Below are 22,063 nucleotides of genomic sequence, written 5' to 3'. Positions count from 1 at the left end.
CCCCACCTGGGCCAGATTTTGGAGAGCTGAAAGGGTTGGTTCAAAAGCGGCTGGAAGAGAAGTCTGGTTTTCTCCTTGGATTCTCCAGAATTCGGGTCCAGCCTCACAAGTGGGCAAACGAGAGCAGTTGTTTACCCACTTCCCTCTCAACTCGGACCAGCTTCTGCCTCCACGTCTATCCCTTGGACAGAAACCGTGCAGAAATACCTTCTTGTTGGCCAGATCCACGACTTTCCATAAGAGCAGGATCAGCTCCTTCTCGTCCGAGCCCAGCTTGGCCCCGGTGGCCCCAGCCGTGATTCCGAAGAGCACCACCAAGTAATCCGGAGACGCCGTCATGACGATGGGTGGGGAGGGGGAGAAGGGGGGTCGGGAGGCGGCGAGGTGGGGCGGCCGTGAGAACGAGGGGAAAACCTGTGCTAAAACCTCTCCGAAGGAAAAAAAAAAGAAAGAGCGTCCACCCACCCCCCCTCCTCCTCCTCGCCGCCGCCGGTGCAAAAGGCGGTAACCAACCACCCCAGCCCTCACCTGGCCCGAGCTCCACGCCCTGGGCAGGAAGGGGGGTGGGAAGCAGGGCGAAGGAGGCCTGCCCTTTTTGTATTCAATGGCCCTGTGCGTCTATGCAAAAAGCTGGGAGCTGAGGCTGCACCCCCGGGAGGCGCGCAATGGCTGAAAAGCTTTTCTGTTTTGGGATGTGGCCCTACCTGCCCGCCCCTTCCCCCTCCCCCACGTGGTGCAGGTAAGAGACACCTGGCGGGGCCGGCCCATTGGCTCCTTCAAACCACGACGTGGCAGAGGAGGTGGGGGAGGAGACCGCCCGGGGCCGAGGGGGGTGGGGTGGAAGGGGAGGAGGGGGCGGGAGACAATGGCTGGCTGATTGCGGAGGGGAGGGGGAGACGCTAGAGGCGGGGAAGAGGCGGCGGCCACCCAGAGGGGGAACCGAGGCCGGACCGGGAAAGGGTGAGGCGTCGAGGGCGCGGAGGGACGGGTCGCCCGTGTGGAAGGACCCGGGTGGGGGGGCGCCGAGGGGGGTGTGCTTGGAGAAATGCCGGCTGTGGGGAACGAAGCCGCAGGTTCTAAAGGGTCAAGCTCAAAGGCCTGGCGCGGGGAGGCGAAAGCAGGACAGAGGTGAGGCCCAGGTGCGGAGCTGCCCGAGGCGCGGCGCCCCGAGAGGGCGAACCGCGGAGGGAGGGACTGGCCAACGGCGGCCGGGAGGTGGCGGGCGCGCTGGCCAAGCCCCGGAAAAGCCGCTCCCGAGCCCAACACACCTTTAAGTGCAAACAGCCGGCGAAAGCTTTCCGGCCCTCCCCTTCTCGGGGCGCACGCTCCTCCTTTCCCGAGTCACTCACTGCCCACCTTGGGGAGTGAAATCTCCGCGCGCGGTTGCGCAGGTCTCGGGGGCTGGACTCTCGGCCACCAAACAAACTTTCGGGCACCGTGGACCCCCACGCCCTTTCCTCTCAACTGTTCCCTTAACTGCTCCTCCTTGTTCGGTGCTGGCTGCTCGCTGGAGACTGCAGCCTCCTCCGGTCCAGGGGCCCACTTCCTTTGCTTTGCCCTGGGCCCTAAATAAAATGTATCGAATACCGTACCTGATGTTTTCTTAAATCAAGCCAAAGCAGAGCTCTTTGCACAGTTCGTGGCTCAGATCTCCCGCCCTCCACCTCGTATCATTGCCTTTGTACTTCTGTGTCGATTTGGCCAAGTTCCCCGAGCGATCTCCCTACCCTCGTTCCGCTAAACCTGCCAGGAGCTTGAGCGCCCACCTTAGCGGCGCCCCCACTCCATCGCCCTGCCCCGTTGTCGGAGGGCCGTGTGATGGGTTCTGTGCCGTTTTCCAGATAAAGTGCTGGGGATGAAGTTGGGTTTTATGTTTGAAATCGATCTCTTATTGGGAACACAACGCCGTCTGAAGTATTACTCATTCGGCTCCAAGTATCCAGCCCTTGATTCATAATGGGAGAACCGGTAACCGTACCCCAATCACTACAGTAACCCGCGCTAGGTACAAATCTGAGCCCCTTTCAGGATGCTCCGGGGACGCTGGAGGTAGGGCTTTGCCGCCCGGGAGGAAGCGCGGGCCGAGAGGGCAGGTGGCGGGAGGGTTTCAGGAGCCCGAGGCCGCGTGGAGAGTCGCCGCTCAGGTAACCGCAGAGCGCGCCCCGGGAGAGCGGGAGAATGAATGCCGGGCTCTTTGGGGGCCTCCGAGGGGGCTGAGTACCAGCCTTGTCGACAGCCAGAGCCCCAGCGTCCCGCGCTTTCAGGTGCGGGATCCGGAAGGGCGCCTACAGCCCCCTCCGCGGGGTCCGCGGCATCAGCCTCGCCCCGCCCGGGCCGCGCGTCCCCGCGCGCTCTCCCAGGCCCGCGGGCGCCGCGGGGGCAGGGACTGGGCGCGGAAGGCGGCAGGGAGGGACCTGGAAAAACCACCCAGATTGCATTGCAGTGGGCGAGGCCGCCGGAGGAGCCGGTTCCGCCGAGCCGCCTGCCCGCGGGACGTTCTCCGCGCGCGGTTCCCAGGCGCTCGGACCTGCGGGGCGCGGGGCCTGGTGCGGGGCCCCCGCGCGGCGGCCGGGAACGCGCGCGGCGGCGGCTGGTGCGGGGAGAACAACCAGTCCTCCCTGTCCCCGCCCCCCCACCCCCAACACACACCGGGCGGGAGACTGTTGCTGAAAAAGTGTTACAACTGCTCTGGCAGTCCTGCCCCGCCCGCCCTTTCAGGCCTTTGGATCTGAGGAGTGCGTTTTGGGTAAACGCAGAACTTGATTACCTGCGCGTTCGCCGGGGATCGGCGGCGTTGGGCGCGTGAGGATCGAACCTCGGAGCTAACCCCTTTTCTCAGAGCCTTGCCTGTTTCCTCTTGAAGGAAGTCGATTTCTTAGTGTCTTTTTAATCTGAATTTTAGTTCGTCCAACTACACAGACAAGAGTTTTTTTGTCTTACTTTGTTCTAGAATTGATTCCCGGGGCTTGGAGCAAAGCTTGACATCCACGAAGTACTCCACAAATATTTGTTGAAAGGTTTTAGCGAGTAACAACACCCACCCGTTTTTGCAGCCGTTTGTCTCCTGAGCCTCGGCACAGTCCACGACTGCAACGGTGAGATTATGAAAAGGGGAGTTTATAGGTGATTCACATCTCAAGGGTTTTTTAAAAGAGTAGGTGCTAATTATTCACAAACAAATCTGTTGAAATCAAGATATTGTAAATAAAAAATATTAAACTCGTGAAATGCAGGAATGCTGAGCAAACTGTGTAATACAAAAACGCTGAGTTCTGAATACAAAGACGTTTTATTGTCCATCCCACCATTTACAAATGGTTCGAATATATAATAGGAATAGTCCTTGTGAGAGATGAACCCTCTACCTATGGTTTTAATTCAGGACATGCCTAAAACTCCCCAAACAGAAGCGAACCTTTGTTAAAAGCAGCAGAGACCCAAGTTGAGGGACAGGCGGCAAAGTAACTGGCCTGTATTCTTAAAATTCTTAAAGACCTTAAAATTATTTTCTGAAGAACTGTTCCAGAATTAAGAAGATATGACAACTCAATGGAATATGGATCCTGTACCAGAAAAAAAACTTTTTTTTCCCTCTAAAGGACATTATTGGGACAAAAGGAAAAATTTGAATAAGGTCTGAAAATTAGATAGTAGTAGTGTATCACAGTTAATTTACAAACTTTTGTAATCTTACAGTGATTCAACAGGAAAATGGCCTTTGCTTTAGGAACTACTCAGTAATTAATGATAAAGGGAAGTCGTTGTCTATAATTTATTCTCAAAGGATTCTGACCAAAAAAATATATATATACACACATGTGTATATACACATATATGAAGAGAAAGAGAATGATACAGAAAAAGTGTAAAATGTTAATGTAGAATCTGAGTGAACAAATTATACTATTCTTTGCAACCTAAAAAAAAGGGTTTTTTTTTTAATAAATAAAAACACTGTTTTTTAGTGTCAGAGGACTGTTTGCTGCCACCGTCATTTGGTGTTTAACAAGGGTCTGTCTCCTGACTGCTGTGTTAACCTAATCCTCCATATTATAGAATGAATCCATTTTGTCTTCCCTAGTGAAAGGAGAAAGAAAAGGTCACATTTTCTGTATAAAAATCCTTTCATATCTTTTAAAGTTTTCTTAAATAACATTACTAGGCTAAATTACTGCAAGCTCTTTAAAGGTTTCATCATGAATCCTACTTGCCTGCTCTTTATCTTCATCACGCTCCTCGGGCCCTTCTCCTCTTACCACTTTGAGAGCAGCTCTTGGACTAGACAGAAAACAAATGTGTCCTCTGTGGCCTGACCACTGACACAGTAGTACCTAGACGTCACAGTCTTTTTTTTTTCCCTGCGGCTGTGGGATCTCAGTTCCCTGACCAGGAATTGAACCCAGGCCTGACAGTGAAGCTCTGAATCCTAACCCAGGATTCCTCTTCTTATTACTTACAATGCAGCTTCCCTTTTAAGACTACATAGCAGCATTGCATTTGCAGGCTCCAGTCTTGCTCTGAGGTCTCCAGATGTTTCTTGGAGTTTTCGCTTGCACATACTCAGTGGTTCTCTTGTACCTGTAAGAAAAGAGCCTTTAAAAGTGAAATCAAAGTGTTCTCGAATTAGATAGTGGTGATAATTGCACAAACATGTAAATAGACTAAAAACTACTGAATTGTACAGTTTAAAAAGTTTATATTATGGTATATGAATTATATTTCCATTTTTAAAAGAGCAAATCAAAAATATTATAAAAACCTTGTGTTCTGAGGCTACCACAAACCACTGATATTTCTTAGTTATCTATACCAGATAAAGTTGTAAAAGATATCACATTTTATACTCCCTGGACAAATCCAATCTCTCTGAAGTGAAAAGGTAGGGGGATAGTCAGGATGGTCAGGATAATGAAATACATTATAATTTTCTATGAATTACTCTGTGCATTGCACATTTAAACAAATTACTGGTCTGAACCTTTATTATGGCAATTATTACAGATGATCTGTGTGTAAAAAGTATGGGTTTAATAATTGGCCCTGTCTTGTGCTACCTTCATGGCTGTGGGTGTGTTCCTTAACCTTACCAAGACTCAGTTTCTCACCTATATAATTGGGCATGATGATAATGTGTATTTCATAGATCTTCAGGGTAGAGGAAATACGTAAAGAAGTGTCTTCTTTAAAGAAGAAAAACTTGAGAACCAAGAAGTTTACTACAAAATTGGAACCTTCCCTTGGGGAGGGGGCTTTCCTGGTGGCTCAGACAGTAAAGAATCTGCCTGCAACTCAGGAGACCCAGGTTCAGTCCCTGCATTGGGAAGATCCCCTGGAGAAGGGAATAGCTACACACTCTGGTATTCTTGCCTGGAGAATTCCATGGACAGAGGAGCCTGGTGGGCTACGGTTCATGGGGCTGCAAAAGAGTCAGACACAACTGAGTGACTGACACTTCTACTTTTCTCTCTAGGCAACAACCACAAAGGCTCTCACCGTAGATTAGATTAAAGACACCATCATGGCAGGGTGAAACGTTAAATAAGATTTTACTATCTGTGGAAGGAAAACGTACAGGAAAACTTTACCTGGGGAAATGTGTCATGAATCTGGGCAAGATATGACTTCTCCTTGGGGACCAAGGAATGGCAACCCACTCCAGTAATCTTGCCTGGAGAATTCCATGGACAGAAGAGCCTGGCAGGCTACAGTCCATGGGGTCGAAAAGAGTTGGACACAACTGAGCGGCTATCACTCACTGGGGACCACAGAACTGATCCATTTAAACTGGGCATCCAGGGAGAAGATGCCAGTTAGGAAATTCCTCCCTCCAGGCCTCAACGTCCTTTGCTCAGGAGTACAAGTCAGACCTCCATATCTGTGATTCTGCACCTGCAGGCAGATTCAATCAACTGAGGACTGAAAATATTAGGGAAAAAAATTCAAAAAGTACAACAACTTACATATCATTTACATTATATTAAGTATTATAAGTAGTCTAAAGATGGTTTCAAACTGTGGTGCTGGAGAAGACTCGAGTCCTTTGGACAGCAAGGAGATCAAACCAGTCAATTCTAAAGGAAATCAACCCTGACTATTCATTAGAAGGGTTGATGCTGAAGCTTCAATACTTTGGCCACCTGGTGTGAAGAGCCAGCTTGCTGGAAAAGACCCTGATGCTGGGAAAGACTGAGGGCAGGAGGAGAAAGGGGCATCAGAGGATAAGATGGTTAGAAAGCGTCACTGACTCAGTGGACATGAATTGGAGCAAACTCCAGGAGATAGTGAAGGACAGGGGAGCCTAGCATGCTGGAGTCCCTGGGGTCAAAAAGAATTGGACACAACTTAGTGACTGAACAACGACCAACAAGGAACAGGCTGATTTCTGCCCTACTTAACGCATTCTATAATTTCTGACTTAGTGACTAAAACAACAAAGATGGTTTAAATGGGAGGATGTGCTGTAGATTATATACAAATACTATCATCATTTTATATAAGGGACTTGAGCACCTTCAGATTTGGGTATGTGGAGGTGGGGGGTGGAACCAGTTACCCACAGACCCCAAGGGATGACTGTACATCCCTGCATCTCCCAAAAGGCCACTCCGAGAGGAAAGAACAGCAGCAGACCTTATGTTTTAAGTCATGGTCGGTTGATGGGAGTGCGTATTTAAAGATTTCGGGGAAGGTTGGGAAAATTATTTGCTCCATTGGAGACAATGGAGATAGTTTTATGACAGGACTATATCTCTTCATTTGCATGTCGGTGCATTCTCACTTAGAGATTCCTAAATGAGTGTAACAGTCTATACGAAGTGTCAGTCCTGGTGGGCATGTTCAGTCATTTATTTAAAAAGTATGTACTGACAGCAGACTGTGTACCAGGCAAGACAGGTATTAGGCACTGAAAACATACAATATATAGGAAACAAATGCAAATAAGGTCCTTACCCCTATGAAGTGTGGGATGCAAATAATCACAAAAGCGAAAGCACCACAGCAGCAGTGATTTGCAATCCTAAACGTACACAATGCTCTCGGATTGCACAAGAGGACATAAATACTATCAGGGAGACCAGAAAGAGGCCAGTGAGCAGCAGTGTTTGAATTAAAATCCAGAAAGAGAAGTGAAATCGGCAGAGGTAGGGGCGGATAAGGAAGAGGGAACGAGATGTCTCAGCAGCATGGTGTGCAGAGCCTGTGATGGGAGGTACTGGCAATAGAAATGAAGACTGAAGGTGCTGGAGCAGAAGGCAAGGCCAGGCATCACCCTCCCGGCCGCGCCCCAGCCCCGTCCACATTTTCATCAAGTCCCTTGAAGTCTGCTTGGTCACGCCCTCTGCATTACTCAGGTGACCTTTCTAGGTCCAAACTGGAGTCTTTCTAACGGCTGCAACTTGTCCACTGTGTGCGCTAACCTTTCCCACACATTCAGTGGTTTCTAGAAATACTGAATTTTGCAGACCAATTAAGTCAAAACGGAGGGAAGGGTGACTGCCATAGAAAACATTTCAGTTTTTAATTTTGCTAAGGATTTGTGAGATCTTAGTTCCCCAACCAGGGATTGAACCTGGGCCCACAGCAGTGAAAGCACAAATGGATGGCCAGGGAATTCCCAAGAAGGGTATTTGAAAACGAAACCAATTATCATTTACTGTCTCCTTTATTTCATAAAAGAAAGGCTATTTTAACACCAAAAAGAAAGACTAATCTCAGAATAAAGGACCATCTTCATATTAGTTGTATGAATCAGCTTTGTGAAAAATTTACCACATTGTCCTTTTCTGTCTCATTCAACTTCACATTGGAAAAAAAGTACGTGCTACGGTTTTGGAGCTACTACCTTGACCCCTTCTGAAAATTACCAACAAATTGATTTTCCTAAAACTCACTTGTTTTAAACATTAACATTTATTTATTTAAATCAAAGTAATATATATCACTTTGTAAATCTAGTAGTTGTACATGGCTTATAATAAAGAACATAATACCCCTGAACTCTGATTACTGCTTCAAAGAGGCAGCTACTGTCCACTTTCAACCTTTTTCTGTTTTTGTAGTTACCATCTCATTTGTAAATATGTAATTCTAAACATCATTTTTTAAAGTCTAAAAGCCAACTTTGTATTGCTCCCCTTCTCAAATTGAACTGGAGCTATGAAATAAAGTATATACTCTTAATATAAAATCTCAAATCCATCTATGATGCTTCTGCTTCTCAGATACAGCTCTTAGTGGTTACTACGATAGACTGTACACTTAAAATGCTGCCCTGTATTATCTACTTCAAGTAGACAACAACTTTCTTGTATTAAAATTCTAGACTCAATTATTGATCACTGTCCTCAGGGCTGGTTTCATTCCCATAGTTAAATTCTCTTTGTATGCATATAACAACCAGTAGAACTTGTTCGTGCTTAAAACTTGGGAAAGAAATCTGGTGAGGGTACCTATCAGTTTTGCTGGCCTGAGAGGGAAGAATAAATGCTTCTGAAATAGAACTGCTGCCAATAAGAGGACCTCCCTTTATTGTCCAGACTGGTGTCCCTGCTTTAGCTGGAGGGAAAATATCTGATTTTAATTGGAATTCATTTCTGCAAACAGCATATTAATCAGCTCATCATTCTGGAAGGCAACAGAAAAAATCATTGGATCTACTCCCTATAAGTTGATGGAGAGAGAGCAAAAAGATCTTTCTCCTACATATATAAATAACAACAATAAAATAGCTTTTATTTATTGAATCAACGTTACATACCAGTTACCATTAGGAGCATAATCTCATTTTTTCTCACAGGTAGTTAAAACTACTGTTTTGTGTGTTTTTTTACCCCTACTTTACAACTGAGGAAACCCCTACTTTTACCCCTACTTTACAACGGAGGTAAAGAATAACTTGATGAAAATGACAGGTGGTACTGACGGAGTTGGAAATTATACCTGAGGATTCTGACTCCAGAAACTGTGTGTTTAGCCGCTGTACTATATTGAACACGAGCCACTTTTGTACTATAGAAACCTTTTCTCAAAAATAAAAGGCAAACTATCACAAAGGCAAACCTGTCTCCCTACAAGAGCTGGTTCACCACGTACACGACCAGTGACAAGCCCCCAAACAGAGCTACAGTACACTGATTTAACAGTTTGGTAATATCACACCTTGTGAAAGTCGCTCGGTCGTGTCCAACTCTGTGGCCCCATGGACTATAGAGTCCATGGAATTCTCCAGGCCAGAATACTCGAGTAGGTAGCCTTTCCCTTCTCCTGGGGGTCTTCTGCATGGTAGGCAGATTCTTTACCAGCTGAGCCACCAGGGAAGCCCAGTATCACGCCTTAAATTTTACAAAATAATCTGCATTTGACACCTCTGCTTGTTTACAAGAGAACCATGGATTATAAATTATACTTGAGAATTATTAGAAGTAACATTCTAGAAAAGTTATCAGTAGCATGATAGTGAAAATACCAAGTGTGTCATCAAAGCTTACTGCTTTCATACTTGAAAGAGACTTTTGTAAATTATATTCCAACTTCCTTGTTTCACAAGCAGCCAAGAAGTTAAGTGTCCTGCCCAACCTGGGTGACACAGCTAATTAGCCGCAGGGACTGTAGGAGGAGCTCAGGTCTCCTGGCTCCCAACCCAGTGCTCTTTCCCTGTTGTGTCCATGACTACACAGACAGCGTGCTCCCTCTGAGACTAAGATAGGGTTTCTAGATGGGACTTGGAGATGTCTGTGTAGCTGGTTTGGGTTAAGGTTATCCCTTTTGGTAGGGAAAAGACATTTTTGGTGGAGAGCTCTTCACTGCAGCTTAGGGATTGGAACCATCACTTGGGAGTCCACCTCTGAGACTAACACACTGCTTCTTACCTCCCTGGAGCCTGAGTCTGGAACTAGTGCCTCACACACTGGGAATTTAGAAGGGTTTTGGTGGTGGGACTTACCTGGTGTCTCAGCTGGTAAAGCATCTGCCTACAATGCGGGAGACCTGGGTTCAATCCCTGGGTCAGGAAGATTTCCTGGAGAAGGAAATGGCAACCCACTCCAGTATTCTTGCCTGGAAAAATTCCATGGATGGAGGAACCTGGTGGGCTACAGTCCATGGGGTCGCAAAGAGTCAGAGACGACTGAGCGACTTCACTTTCACTTTTGGTGGTGGGGCAGAAGGTGGGAGGTGGACTTGAAAAGGTTCATTTTGAAGAGAAACGAGTAAGAATAGGAGATGGACCTTTGGTGAGCCTTAAAAAAAAAATGTATCCAAAGAAATTCTAATGGATGAATTCTTTTTTTAGCTGTACTATACAACACGTGGAATCTTAGTTCCCTGAACAGGGTCAAATCTGTGCTCCTTGCATTGAAAGTGTGGAGTCTTAACCACTGGACTGCCAGGGAAGTTGCTGGGTGCATTCTGCTGAGTTTCATGAATCTCTGTGTAGATGATGGATACATAGGACATGATCTCTGCTATTAAGGAGATTGAAATCTGATAAAAGAGGCAAAGTTCAAAGAGCTTGGTGAGGTGTGGACTCCATGAGAACGTGGCCCTAACCCAGAGAAAGCCCCAGGATGTTGGGGCAGATGTTGTGAACAGGAATGCTCCTCTGAACCCCTCGGTCACTGGCGTGGCTCACCTGTTTTCTATCCTCACCTTGCTCCATCCTCCAACTTGGGCTCCCTGTTCTATCCGCTCTCCATCTTCCTTACTCAGCACTCAGCCTTCAACTTCTTTCTTCCCCTTGAAGTGTGATCTTTACCAAGAGTCTGCTTGCTAAATTTCCACCATCCTTTGCTCAGTGGCTCTATTCTTTCATAAAAAGCCCTCAGCTAACCTCCCTACATCCCCTGCCCTCAAAACAATGGCAACATCAACCAGATGGAAGTAGTAGATTATATCTGGTGAGGGCCTGGATCACACACATGTTCATGTCCTGCTTCCTGATCTCCAGCTTGTCTTTCCAGCCCCTTTCCTCTCATTCTCCTTACCCCTGACATATCAGCTATATAAATAAAACTCTTATTATTCCCTCTTTTTCCAGCTTCCATTCTTCTAGTCAGAGTTGGTCACGTGCTCCTCCAGCCCCCCGAAACTCTCCAAACCTCCTATCATGTAGTATTTAAGAACTTATCCAGCCAGATGGTCCACAGGGGGTTCTACCAAACATGTAAAGAAGACACTAATCCTTCACAAACTCTCCCAAAGATGGAAAAAAGGGAATACTTTCTGACTGGTAATAGCAGTATTACCCTAATACCAAAATCAGACAAAGATATCACAAGAAAACAAAGCTACAGACCAGTATCTCTTATGAATATAGAAAATAAAGCAAACTGAATCCAGCAACATGTTAAGCAACTATACGCTATGATCAAGTGGAATTTACTCCAGGAATGTAAGTTTGCCTCAATATATAAAAGTCAGTGTAAGTCACCATATTAATAGAATAAAGGGTGAGAACCATATGATCATCACAATTAACACAGGAAAAGCATTTGAAAGAATCCAACACCCTTTTCCCTTCTCCAGGGGGTCTTCCCCACCCAGGGATCAAACCCAGGTCTCCTGCATTGCAGGCCAGTTCTTTACCAGCTGAGCTTCCAGGGAAACCCCTTGGAGAAAGAAAAGGCTACCCATTGCAGTATTCTGGCCTGGAGAATTCCATGGACTGTATAGTCCATGGGGTCACAAAGAATCAGACACAACGGAGTGACTCACTTTACTAGGGTTTCCCTCATAGCTCAGTCGGTAAAGAATCTGTCTGCAATGCAGGAGACCTAGGTTTGATTCCTAGGTCAGGAAGATCCCCTGGAGAAGGAAATGGCAACCCACTCCAGTATTCTTGCCTGAAGAATCCCATGGACAGAGGAGCCCGGCAGGCTACTCCATAGGGTCACAAGAGTCGGACACGACTTAGCGACTAAACCACCACCAACACCCTTTTATGACCACCAGGCTCCTCTGTCCATGGAATTCTCCAGGCAAGAATACTTGAGTGGGCAGCCATTTCCTTCTTAAAGGGATCTTCCTGACTCAGGGATCAAACCTGGGTCTCACACATCACAGGCAGATTCTTTACTGTCTGAGCCACCAGGGAAGCTCCTTTTATGATAAAAACACTCAACAAACTAAGAACAGAAGGAAACTTCCTCAACTTGATAAAGAGCATCTATGAAAAAGCCACAGCTAACCTCACACTTAATGGTGAAAAACAGGATGCTTTCTCCCTAAGATTAGGAACAAAACTGGAATGTCTGCTCTTGCCATTTCTATTCAACATTATACTGGAAAGTTCTAGCCCAAGTAATTAGAAAAGGAAAAGGCATCCAGATAGGAAAAGAAGAAATAAAACAATTCACAGATGGCATGATATTGTAATAGAAAATCAAAAGGAATCCATATGCAAAAATATTGAATTAAAAAACTGTCAAGGTTACAGGATATAAGATTAATATACAAAAATCAATTGTAGTAACCACTTCAGCAGCACATATACTAAAATAATCAATTGTGTTTTTACACAGTAGCTATGAATGACCCAAAAATGATATTAAAAAGCAATTTTATTCAGTCTCATCACCAGGAATAAAATCATTAGAAATGATCTTAACAAAAGCATAAGATGAGTACACTGGAAACTACAAAGCATTGTTGGAAGAAACTAAAGAAGACCTAAATGGTAAGTCATCCCATGTTTATAGACTGGAAGACTTAATGTTGTTAAGATGATAGAACTTCTCAAATTGATATATGGATTAAATCCCAATCAAAATCCCAGTGGCCTTTTTTTTTTTGCAGAAAATCACAGGCTGATCCTATAATTCATATTAAAGGCTGAAGGAACTAGAACAGTTAAAAGAATTTTGAAAAAGAAGAAAATGGTTTGATACTCTCACTTCCTAATTTCAAAACTTACTACTAAGCTATAGTAACCAAGACAATGTAGTAAATGGATAGACATATAGATCAACAGAATACAATTGAGAGTCAAAAAAGAAACTCTTAGGTGCCATATGATTCTGCAATCCCACTACTTGGGCAGATAGCTGGAGAAAATGATAATTTGAAAAGATTCATGCACCCCTATGTTTATGGCAGCATTTTTTACAAGAGCCAAGACATGGAAACAACCTAGATGTCCATCTACAGATGAATGGATAAAGAAGACGTGGTGCATGTATACAATGGAATACTACTCAGCCACAAAAAAGAATGATATCACGCCATTTGCAATAGCAAATGACCTAGAGATTATCATACTAAGTGAAATAAGCCAGACAGAAAAAGACAGATATATAATAACACTTATACATGGAATCTAAAATATGACACAAATGAGCTTTTTATTTATAAAACAGAAACAGACTTACACAGAGAACAGATTTGTGGTGGACGAGGGGGAGGGGGTGGGGGAGGAAAGGGTTGAGAGTTCGGGATTAGCAGATGCAAGTGTTATGTACAGAATGGATAAACAATAAGATCCAACTATATTCAATATCCCGTGATGAACCATAATGGAAAAGAATATGAAAAAGAATGTATAAATATGTATAACTAAATCACTTTGCTGAAAAAAACTGTACAGTAGAATTTAACACATTGTAAATGAACTATACCTCAATAAATTTTTTAAAAAGCTCTTAAACTTACAGTTAATTGATCTTCTACAAGCGTGTCAAGACCACTTAAAAGGGAAAAGATAGTCTTTTCAAAAGTGGTTCTAAGACAATGGGATGGCCATATGCAAAAGAATGAAGTTAGACTCTTGCATTATTTTGTACCCAAAGCTAACTCAAAATGGATCATAGACCTAACTGTAAGAAATGTGGTATATTTCTGCTATGGAATATTATTCAGCTATAAAGAAGAATGAAGTACTGATACATGCTTGTAAACCTGGGTGAAACTTGAAAACATTACAGTAAGTAAAAGAAGCCAGTCACAAAAGGCCATATAGTATATATTTCCATTTGCAAGAAATGGCCAGAACAGACAAATCCATAGACACAGAAAGTGGTGGTTTAGTGGTTGCCAGGAGCTGGGAGGGAGAGGGGATCGGGGATTTCTGCTAATAGACATGGAGTTTCTTTTGAGGGTAATGAAATGTTCTAACTTTAGAGTGTGATGTGCACTTCACAACTCTGTGCTATACTGAAAACCACTGGAGTGTACCCTGTGAAAGCAAAAATTTTATGGTATGTGAATTGTATGTCAATAAAGCTGTTGTATAAGAAGTTCTTATCATATAGCATTAAAACAGTGTGTCCATATGTATTTCTTCCTCTACTAGAATTAGACTATGGACTAAGGATGAACCTTACGCGTTGTACATAGTCAGTGAACACAGTAAATACTTGTTGATCCAGTAAGTAATTCTTTGAAATCTTTGAAAGAAGTGTTAAGACTTGAGCAGGCAGTTGGGAGGAAAGATTATTGGTGTCAGAGCAGAGGTATGAGGAAGGGAGAGCGCAAGGTTGGAGCAGGTAGCACTTCCCTAGGCCGGGAGACACGAGAGGTAGCGGTCTAGATACGCGTGGCAAGGGCAGCGCTGTTCCAGTCTTAATTGTTGTTAAATATTGTTAACTGCTGGTGTTTCACTAACAATATTTTCAGAAAAAAATGCTGATTCAGCCCCTCTCCTTTATGCCTGTTCCTACCTCCTTAGATTAGTCAAAGGCACAGAGGAGATGGCTTCAATGGGAACAAAACTGAGAAAGGAAATAGATTCATTGTTGTCTGCCACAACGAGCTCTGGAAACACACAATGAGCTCATTCTGGAAATCCTGCATAAAAAGCCTAAGGTAGGAATTCCCTGGTGGTCCAGTGGTTAGGACTCTGCACTTTCTTTGCTGAGGGTGTGGTTCAATCCCTGGTTGGGGAGCAAAGATCACCCAAGAAGAGCAATGCAGCAAAAAAAAAACAAAAACACAAAACCCTAAGGGGATCGGTCTGCTTCCTTCACACAGCTACTCTGCCTGCTTTCATGCAGTTTAAAGCCAGAAACCGACTCTCCATACATACGTGCCCAGCTTCACTCCTTCTGTCTTTCATTCAGTAAGTATTTATCAAACACTTCCTTTTTGCTGAATATCGTGCCGCACTGGATATGGCAGCCGGTTAGTAAACTGCTCTCAATGTATGTCGCAGCGTCCAGTGTTGAGCTGAAGCATTTTCACAGCATTATTAGTAGCACCATTTTAGAAAGAGCTTAAAAAACCAGGCTGCAGTGAATGTGTGACAGCACTGTCTTGCATTTAAATAAAAGAGAAAGAACTATGCAGTATTCAGGAGCTTCCCAGCGGCTCATCAGTAGAAGAATCTGCCTGAAAGGCAGGAGATTGCAGGAGAGACGCTTCCGATCCCTGCGTGGGGAAGAACCCCTGGAGGAGAAAATGCCAATCCACTGCAGCATTCTTGCCTGGAAAATCAGATGGACAGCGGAGTCTGGTGGGCCTTGGGGTCGCAAAGTCAGACACGACTGATCGACTGTGCACGTATGCAGTATTCAAGGATTTCACATGCAATATTCCATGTTTTTTGTTGTTCAGTTGCTCATTCGTGTCCGACTCTGTGACTCTGTCCATGGACTGCAGCACGCCAGGCTTCCCTGTCCTTCACTAACTCCCGGAGTTTAGCCAAACCCATGTCCATTGAGTCGGTGATGCCATCCAACCATTTCATCCTCTGTTGTCCCCTTTTCCTCCTGTTCTCAATCTTTCCAAATCTGTTAAAAAGAAAAAGGATAGGACAAGTATTATTTTCATTTTGCAGTTGAGACAAGTGAGATTTGGGTAGGTTCACTGATTCTTTCAATTCACACAGGTAGTAAGCAGCAAAGGCAGCTTGGGAACCCAGCTGTTACTTCTAATCGGTTGCTTTTTCTATTACCCCTTCCCCAGTCAAGAAGGTCTGACTTCATAGGGGGCAGCTATCTCTGCCTGTGTAAACAATAAGGCAGCAGAGGTTTGCTCTTTTTAAATTTTTAATAAATCACCACTGTGCTTATTATCAATTTTATAAATAGGCAGCAAGAAGCCAAGTAATGAACATAGCAGATGGCAGCATTGTGAAAATATGTTTCTGTGTGACTTGTAAGTGCACAGTTAATGAGAAATCCAATCTGTAGACTGCCAGTCTCTAGCAAAGTGTGTAGTTCCTGACCCAAAGTTCCCTCCTGGAGATCTTTCTCCTTTACCTCAGTCATCTGCCTCTGTGGGAATGATTTCCAAAATCAATTCAACAAATGCTATGGGCTGGTGCACTGAGAACATAACCAAAATGAGGCCCACCCCAGCTTTCAGCTAGGGAAGCAAATAATTAAAATACAGTATGAAAACATGTATAATGGGCAAGTGATGTAATAATATGGAAATTTCCTTAAGAAATAAAATTAGGAAACACTTATGTGTAAGAAACAATTACTTATACTTAAGAATAATTCTGGGGACTTCCCTGGCAGTCCAGTGGTTAAGACTCTTTGCTTCCACTGCACAGGGCATGGGTTTGATCCCTGGTCAGAGAACGAAGATCCCACATGCCACGCAGTGTGGTCAAAAAAAAAAAAAAAAGAGTAATTCTGCATCTGAAATCGTAAACCTTAGACAACCTCCAAGCTTTCCAACTTCCTTAATGAAAATAACATTTTTATTGATCAGCTACTATGGACATTATGCTAACTGCTTTATAGGGAGTACATTTCATTTATCCTCATGACCACTCTGATTATTTTTCACCTTACAGGTAAGAATTTGCCAGGTGGCACTAGTGGTAAAGAACCCACCTGCCAACGCAGGAGACATAAGAGACACGGTTCAATCCCTAAGTCGAGAAGATCCCCTGGAGGAAGGCATGGCAATGCACTCCAGTATCCTTGCCTGGAGAATCCCATGGACAGAGGAGCCTGGCAGGCTACAGTCCATAGGGTCACAAAGAGTCGGACACGACTGAAATGACTTAGCACGCGTGCGTAGATGAGGAATCTGAGGCTCAGACAGGTTAGGTGACTTGTTCGAGGTCCCACAGCTGCTATGTGAATAGAGCCAGTTTAGGTTCCCAAGAGCGTCCTCTTAAATCAAGACTTTACAAGCCCTCTTTTCCTCCTAAGTCAGCTGTTCTTTGATCTTCCTGCGGCCTTGGCCTCCTTTTCCTCCTCATTCTCTTGGCCATCTCCCCTCCTTCCTTTGCGCTTTATCCTCTAGCCCCTCCAAACTGCTTAGTTGCCCCCGGTGTGTGGCTGGCACCTCGTTTCCTTAGCACGCATTGTTTCCCCTGCCTGGATGGGCCAGATCACAGAGCCACCCAGCCCACTTGAAATCTGGCAGAGTGAAAGATAAAAAGGAATCATGATAGGACAGTATAAGTGAAAAGTTAGCTTGTCACTCCCCTCATACTGAAAAAGCTAAAGAAACTACAGAACTGGAAAACTCATGGTAGACTTCCATGTGAAAAGATCTTATTGGTAGAATATGCAAGTGTATATTGCATGGTGAGTTGTGTAGTTGTGTAGTGTAAGTGTAGTTGTGAGATTCATGGAATGTGATCTGGTATTACAGGACAAAGATACAGTTAATATCTCAAGATTTTATTTGTATATATGATATTCTTGTGTGTTAAGTCACTTCAGTCGTGTCCAACTCTGTGCAACCCTAGGGACTATAGCCCGCCAGGCTCCTCTGTCCATGGGATTCTCCAGGCAAGAATACTGCAGCGGGTTGCCGTGTCCTCTTCCAGCAAATATTCCCAACTCAGGAATCGAACCAGCGGCTCCTGCATTGCAGGCAGATTCGTTACCGCTGAGTCACCGGGGAAGCCCCATTTGATATTCTAGACGGTGACAAAACAAAAATTTAAATATGTTTTTAGTGCAGTGTCTTTTGAAATAAATACATTCATATATGTATGTGTAATGTGTGTGCATGGGTATGTATACATATAGTCTCTTAAATAAAACCCAAGTCATAAAGCCATGAAAATACCAGCTTCCTAAACAAGAACACAACAAAATATAAGGTACTTATCAGATACTAAATATTTAGAAGAAAACCTCTTTGCTCTTTAATAATTTCTTAAAATATTCATAGGGGCGTCCCTGGTTGTCCAGTGGTTAAAGAGTCCACCCGCCAGTGCAGGGGACTTGAGTTTGATCCGTGGCCCATGCCAGAGGCTTCGGGGCAACTCAGCCTGTGCACCAAGACGCCTGAGGCCAAGCGCCAAGCCTGTGCTCCACAAGAAGAGAAGCTACCGCAGCGAGAAACCCGCGCACCGGCACGGGAGGCAGCCCCTGCTTACCGCAACTAGAGAAAGCCCGAGGGCAGCGATCAAGACCCAGGGCAGCCAAAAATAAATAAATAAAACATTCGTTAAAAAAGTTTAAGAAATTAATGATGAATTAATGGGCTAAACATGATAAAAACAAAGTATCTGTTTCACTTACAGTCCATTTCAGCCATACCTTAACATTTTGCCATATTTTATATAAAATTAGGGATTTGAAAAATGAATTTTAATTTTTAAAGAACTATATTGGTTTGCCTAACAATTCTATTATTTTGCCTTTATATAAGTGATGGCGAACAGTATGCCTTGGAAAAAATTTTGAAACTACTAGCTCAGTTAATAAAAAGAAAATTCAAATTAACAAAATCATGGACAAGAAAAAGTGATATATGTTTCAAACTCAAACATATGTTTCAATGGCAGAAATATTATTTTAAGCTAGAAGTTTATAAAGTGTGCTAAAGAACGAGTAGTTTTTCCAGTAGTCATGTATGGATGTGAGACTTGGACTATAAATAGGGTTGTGTGCTAAAGAATTGATGCTTTCTAATTGTGGTGCTGGAAAAGACTCTTGAGAGCCCCTTGGACTGCAAGGAGATCAAACCAGTCCATCCTAAAGAAAATCAACCCTGAATATTCATTGGAAGGACTGATGCAGAAGCTAAAGTTCCAATACATTGGCCACCTGATGGCAAGAATTGACTCATTGGAAAAGACCCTGATGCTGGGAAAGATTGAGGGCAGGAGGAGAAGGGGACGACAGAGGATGAGATGGTTGGATAGCATCACTGACTCAGGGGACATGAATTTGAGCAAACTCTGGGAGATAGTGGAGGAAAGGGAAGTTTGGCATGCAGCAGTTCTTGGGGTTGCAAAGAGACATGATTTAGCGACTGAACAACACCAGCTGCAAAAGAAGTAGAAGAGGATAACTGCCTGTAATAGTGTAAGGTTACCAAATCAAGGTGGCCAAGGAGAACCCGTGCAGATCTACACAGCAGAGAAAGCAGTAGGTACTTACGAAATGATTCGCAGAAAACAGACAAGCCACCATTCCATGTACTCATCCTGTGAGTGTAAGTAGTAGAGCTTTTCTGGAGTAACATTTTGAAATACTGAGAGTTTTTTTGGGGGGTGAAGAGGGTGAATATTTCATTATTCTTTAATCAATAATAATTGATTAATAATAATAATAATACTTTATTTACTAAATGTTTAAATATGAATGTTACAAGGAGAGAAAGATTGTTCATCACAAATATTTTTAATGATAATTCAAAAGATTTTAAAAACTGAAGTATAGTTAATTTACAATATTATCATAGATTGTTTTTAATAATAAAATTTTAGAAATTTGATATGCTATAGAAATAGGATAATTTTCTATGTATTGACATAAGGCAAAATCTATTGATAAAAGAAGACAGATCACAAAAGGTATATGTGTATAATATAATTTTAAATTTTTCTAAAGATTTAGGAGGATAAAGTATGTGAAACTAGTAATAGTGTTTATCTCTAATTTCTAAGATTTGAAGATTTCTCTTTTACTTAAAATATTTCTGATTGATTTTTTTCTTACAGTGACTAAAAGTGAAGTCGCTCAGTCTCTCTTTGCGACCCCATGGACTGTAGCCCACCAGGCTCCTCTGTCTACGGAATTTTCCAGGCAAGAATACTGGAGTGGGTTGCCATTTCCTTCTCCAGGGGATCTTCCTGACCCAGGGATTGAACCCAGGTCCATCGGAGTCACCAGGGTAGCCCTCAGATGCTTCCCTGATAGCTCAGCTGGTAAAGAATCTGCCTACAATGCAGGAGACCTGGGCTAGATTCCTGAGTCGGGAAGACCCGCTGGAGAAGGGATAGGCCACCCACTCCAGGATTCTTGGGCTTCCCTGGTGGCTCAGCTGGTAAAGAATCCACCTGCAATGCAGGAGATCTAGGTTCAATCCCTGGGTTGGGAAGATCCCCTGGAGAAGGGAACAGCTACCCACTCCAGTTTTCTGTCCTGGAGAATTCCATGGACTAGTCCATGGGTCACAAAGAGTCAGACATGACTTTGACTTCCAGTGACTAAAATTGGTAAAAATCAGTGAAGATTGGGGAAAAAATGGTCACTTGACTCAAAAGACTCTGAGAAGACTTTTCTAAACTTTTAAAAACTGTACAGGGCTTCCCGGTTGGCTCAGTGTTAAAGACTCCACCTGCCAATGCAGGAGACACTGGTTTGATCCCTGATTCTGGAAGATCGCACGTGCCTCAGAGCAACTAAGCCTATGTAACCACGGCTAGCGAGCCTGAGCTCTAGCGCCGGTGTTCCACCAAAGAGAAACCGCTGCAGTGAGAAGCCAGCACACCGTAACTGGACAGCAGCCCCCACTTGCTGCAACCGGAGAAAAGTCCGTACAGCAATGGAGAACCAGGCAGACAAAAACTAAATAATAAAAAAACTGGACAAACTCCATATTCCATTACATATGTTACATTACAATATAATTTAAGAAAAGATGGAGGCTGGGAGTTCACTGGTGGCCTAGTGGTTAAGATGCTGGGAGTTCACTGCCATGACCTGGGTTCAATGACCAGGGAAACTGAGATCCTGCAAGCCAAAAACAAAAGATGGCATATTTTACCTATTTTATCCAATTAATGTATTATTTTTGTTTTTCCAGATTTATTGAAGTATGATTAATAAATAGAATTGTATGTATTTAAGGTGTACAACATGATGTCTTGAAATACAAACGCACCAGGCAGACCTCAAAAACATTGTGGGTTCAATTCCAGATCACCACAATAAAGTGAATATTGCAGCATTCCAGGAGACTTTTATTGGGGCAAACATTTCCACAGCCATAAATATCTCACTCAAACAAACAGATAACCCAGTATCTCTGTTAAACAGTAATCCAAAATGAGGTAAAAATTAGTAAAATTAATGGTAAATGAAGACACTGCAACATATAAACCAATGAGTCATCAATCATTTTTAATACCAGCACCTAATAACTATTTTCCAAGTAAGTAATTATTAATGTAAAAATCATAATCAATCTAAATAAGAATTTTTTTCATTTCCCAGTGTAAAAATTATGTTTATATTCTACTGTGGTTTTCATTATGTATGCAATAGTATTATGTCTAAAAAAACAAGATGCATACTTTAATTAAAAAATACTTCATTGCTGGGGAATTCCCTGGCAGTCTAGTGGTTAGGACTCAGCGTTTTTACTGCCAAGGGCCTGGGTTTGATCCCTGATCGGGAAACTATGATCCTGCAAACAACACAAGAACAAAAAAACCTTTACTGCTAAAAATGCTATCATCTAAGCCTTCAGTAAGTCATAGTAGTAGCATCAAAGATCACCATAACAAAAATAATAATAACAAAAAAGTTTGGGACTTCCCTGGTGGTCCAGTGTTCAAGAATCCGCCTACCAATGCAGGGGCATTGTCCAATTCCCGGTCTGGGAAGACCCCACGTGCTGCAGGGCAATGAAGCCTGTGCACCACAGCTCCTGAGCCCACGCACCTAGAGCCTGTGCTCCGCAACAAGAGGAGCCATCACCGTGAGACGCTTGCGCACAGCAGTAGAGAAATAAACAAGAAAAAGTTTGAAATGTGGTGATTAACAGAATGTGACACAGAGACAAGAAGTGAGCAAATGCTGTTGGAAAAATGGTGCCAATAGACTTGTTTGATGCAGTTTCCACAAACTTTCAGTCTGTAACGTATTAATATACAGTATCTGCCAACTACAATAAAATGGGCGAAGTATGCCTGTACATTGTG

The 22,063-nt window shown here is 43.7% G+C and overlaps 1 protein-coding gene and 1 long non-coding RNA gene across 9 annotated transcripts in view; one reads left to right on the top strand and one right to left on the bottom strand.

Moving 5' to 3' along the window:
* Positions 1-604, bottom strand: part of ESRP1 (epithelial splicing regulatory protein 1) — a 58,352-nt gene extending 57,748 nt beyond the window's left edge. For 5 of the 6 annotated variants that reach the window (XM_070382981.1, XM_070382983.1, XM_070382985.1 and 2 more), the window contains exon 1: positions 208-476. In XM_070382981.1, the coding sequence (XP_070239082.1) occupies positions 208-339 (132 nt within the window). In that variant the 5' untranslated portion in view covers positions 340-476. Of the gene's footprint in view, positions 1-207 lie in introns of all 6 variants that reach the window. The other variant, XM_070382986.1, reaches the window with a different exon arrangement.
* LOC138990791 (uncharacterized) lies at positions 468-20,845 on the top strand. 3 transcript variants are annotated; one of them, XR_011466903.1, is made up of 6 exons: positions 468-739; positions 2,951-3,095; positions 12,566-12,673; positions 14,660-14,796; positions 14,962-15,049; positions 18,076-20,845. It is a non-coding gene; the product is annotated as an uncharacterized lncRNA (long non-coding RNA). The 3 variants fall into 3 exon arrangements; XR_011466902.1 differs by having other exon boundaries at positions 468-960; XR_011466901.1 differs by having other exon boundaries at positions 468-1,128.
* The last annotated feature ends 1,218 nt before the right edge of the window (positions 20,846-22,063 follow it).

Source organism: Bos mutus, chromosome 14 (genome assembly GCF_027580195.1).
Source record: "Bos mutus isolate GX-2022 chromosome 14, NWIPB_WYAK_1.1, whole genome shotgun sequence".
Classification (NCBI taxonomy): Eukaryota; Metazoa; Chordata; class Mammalia; order Artiodactyla; family Bovidae; genus Bos; species Bos mutus.
The sequence above is the reverse complement of the archived record's forward strand: the minus strand, read 5'-3'. Positions and strand labels throughout refer to the sequence as shown.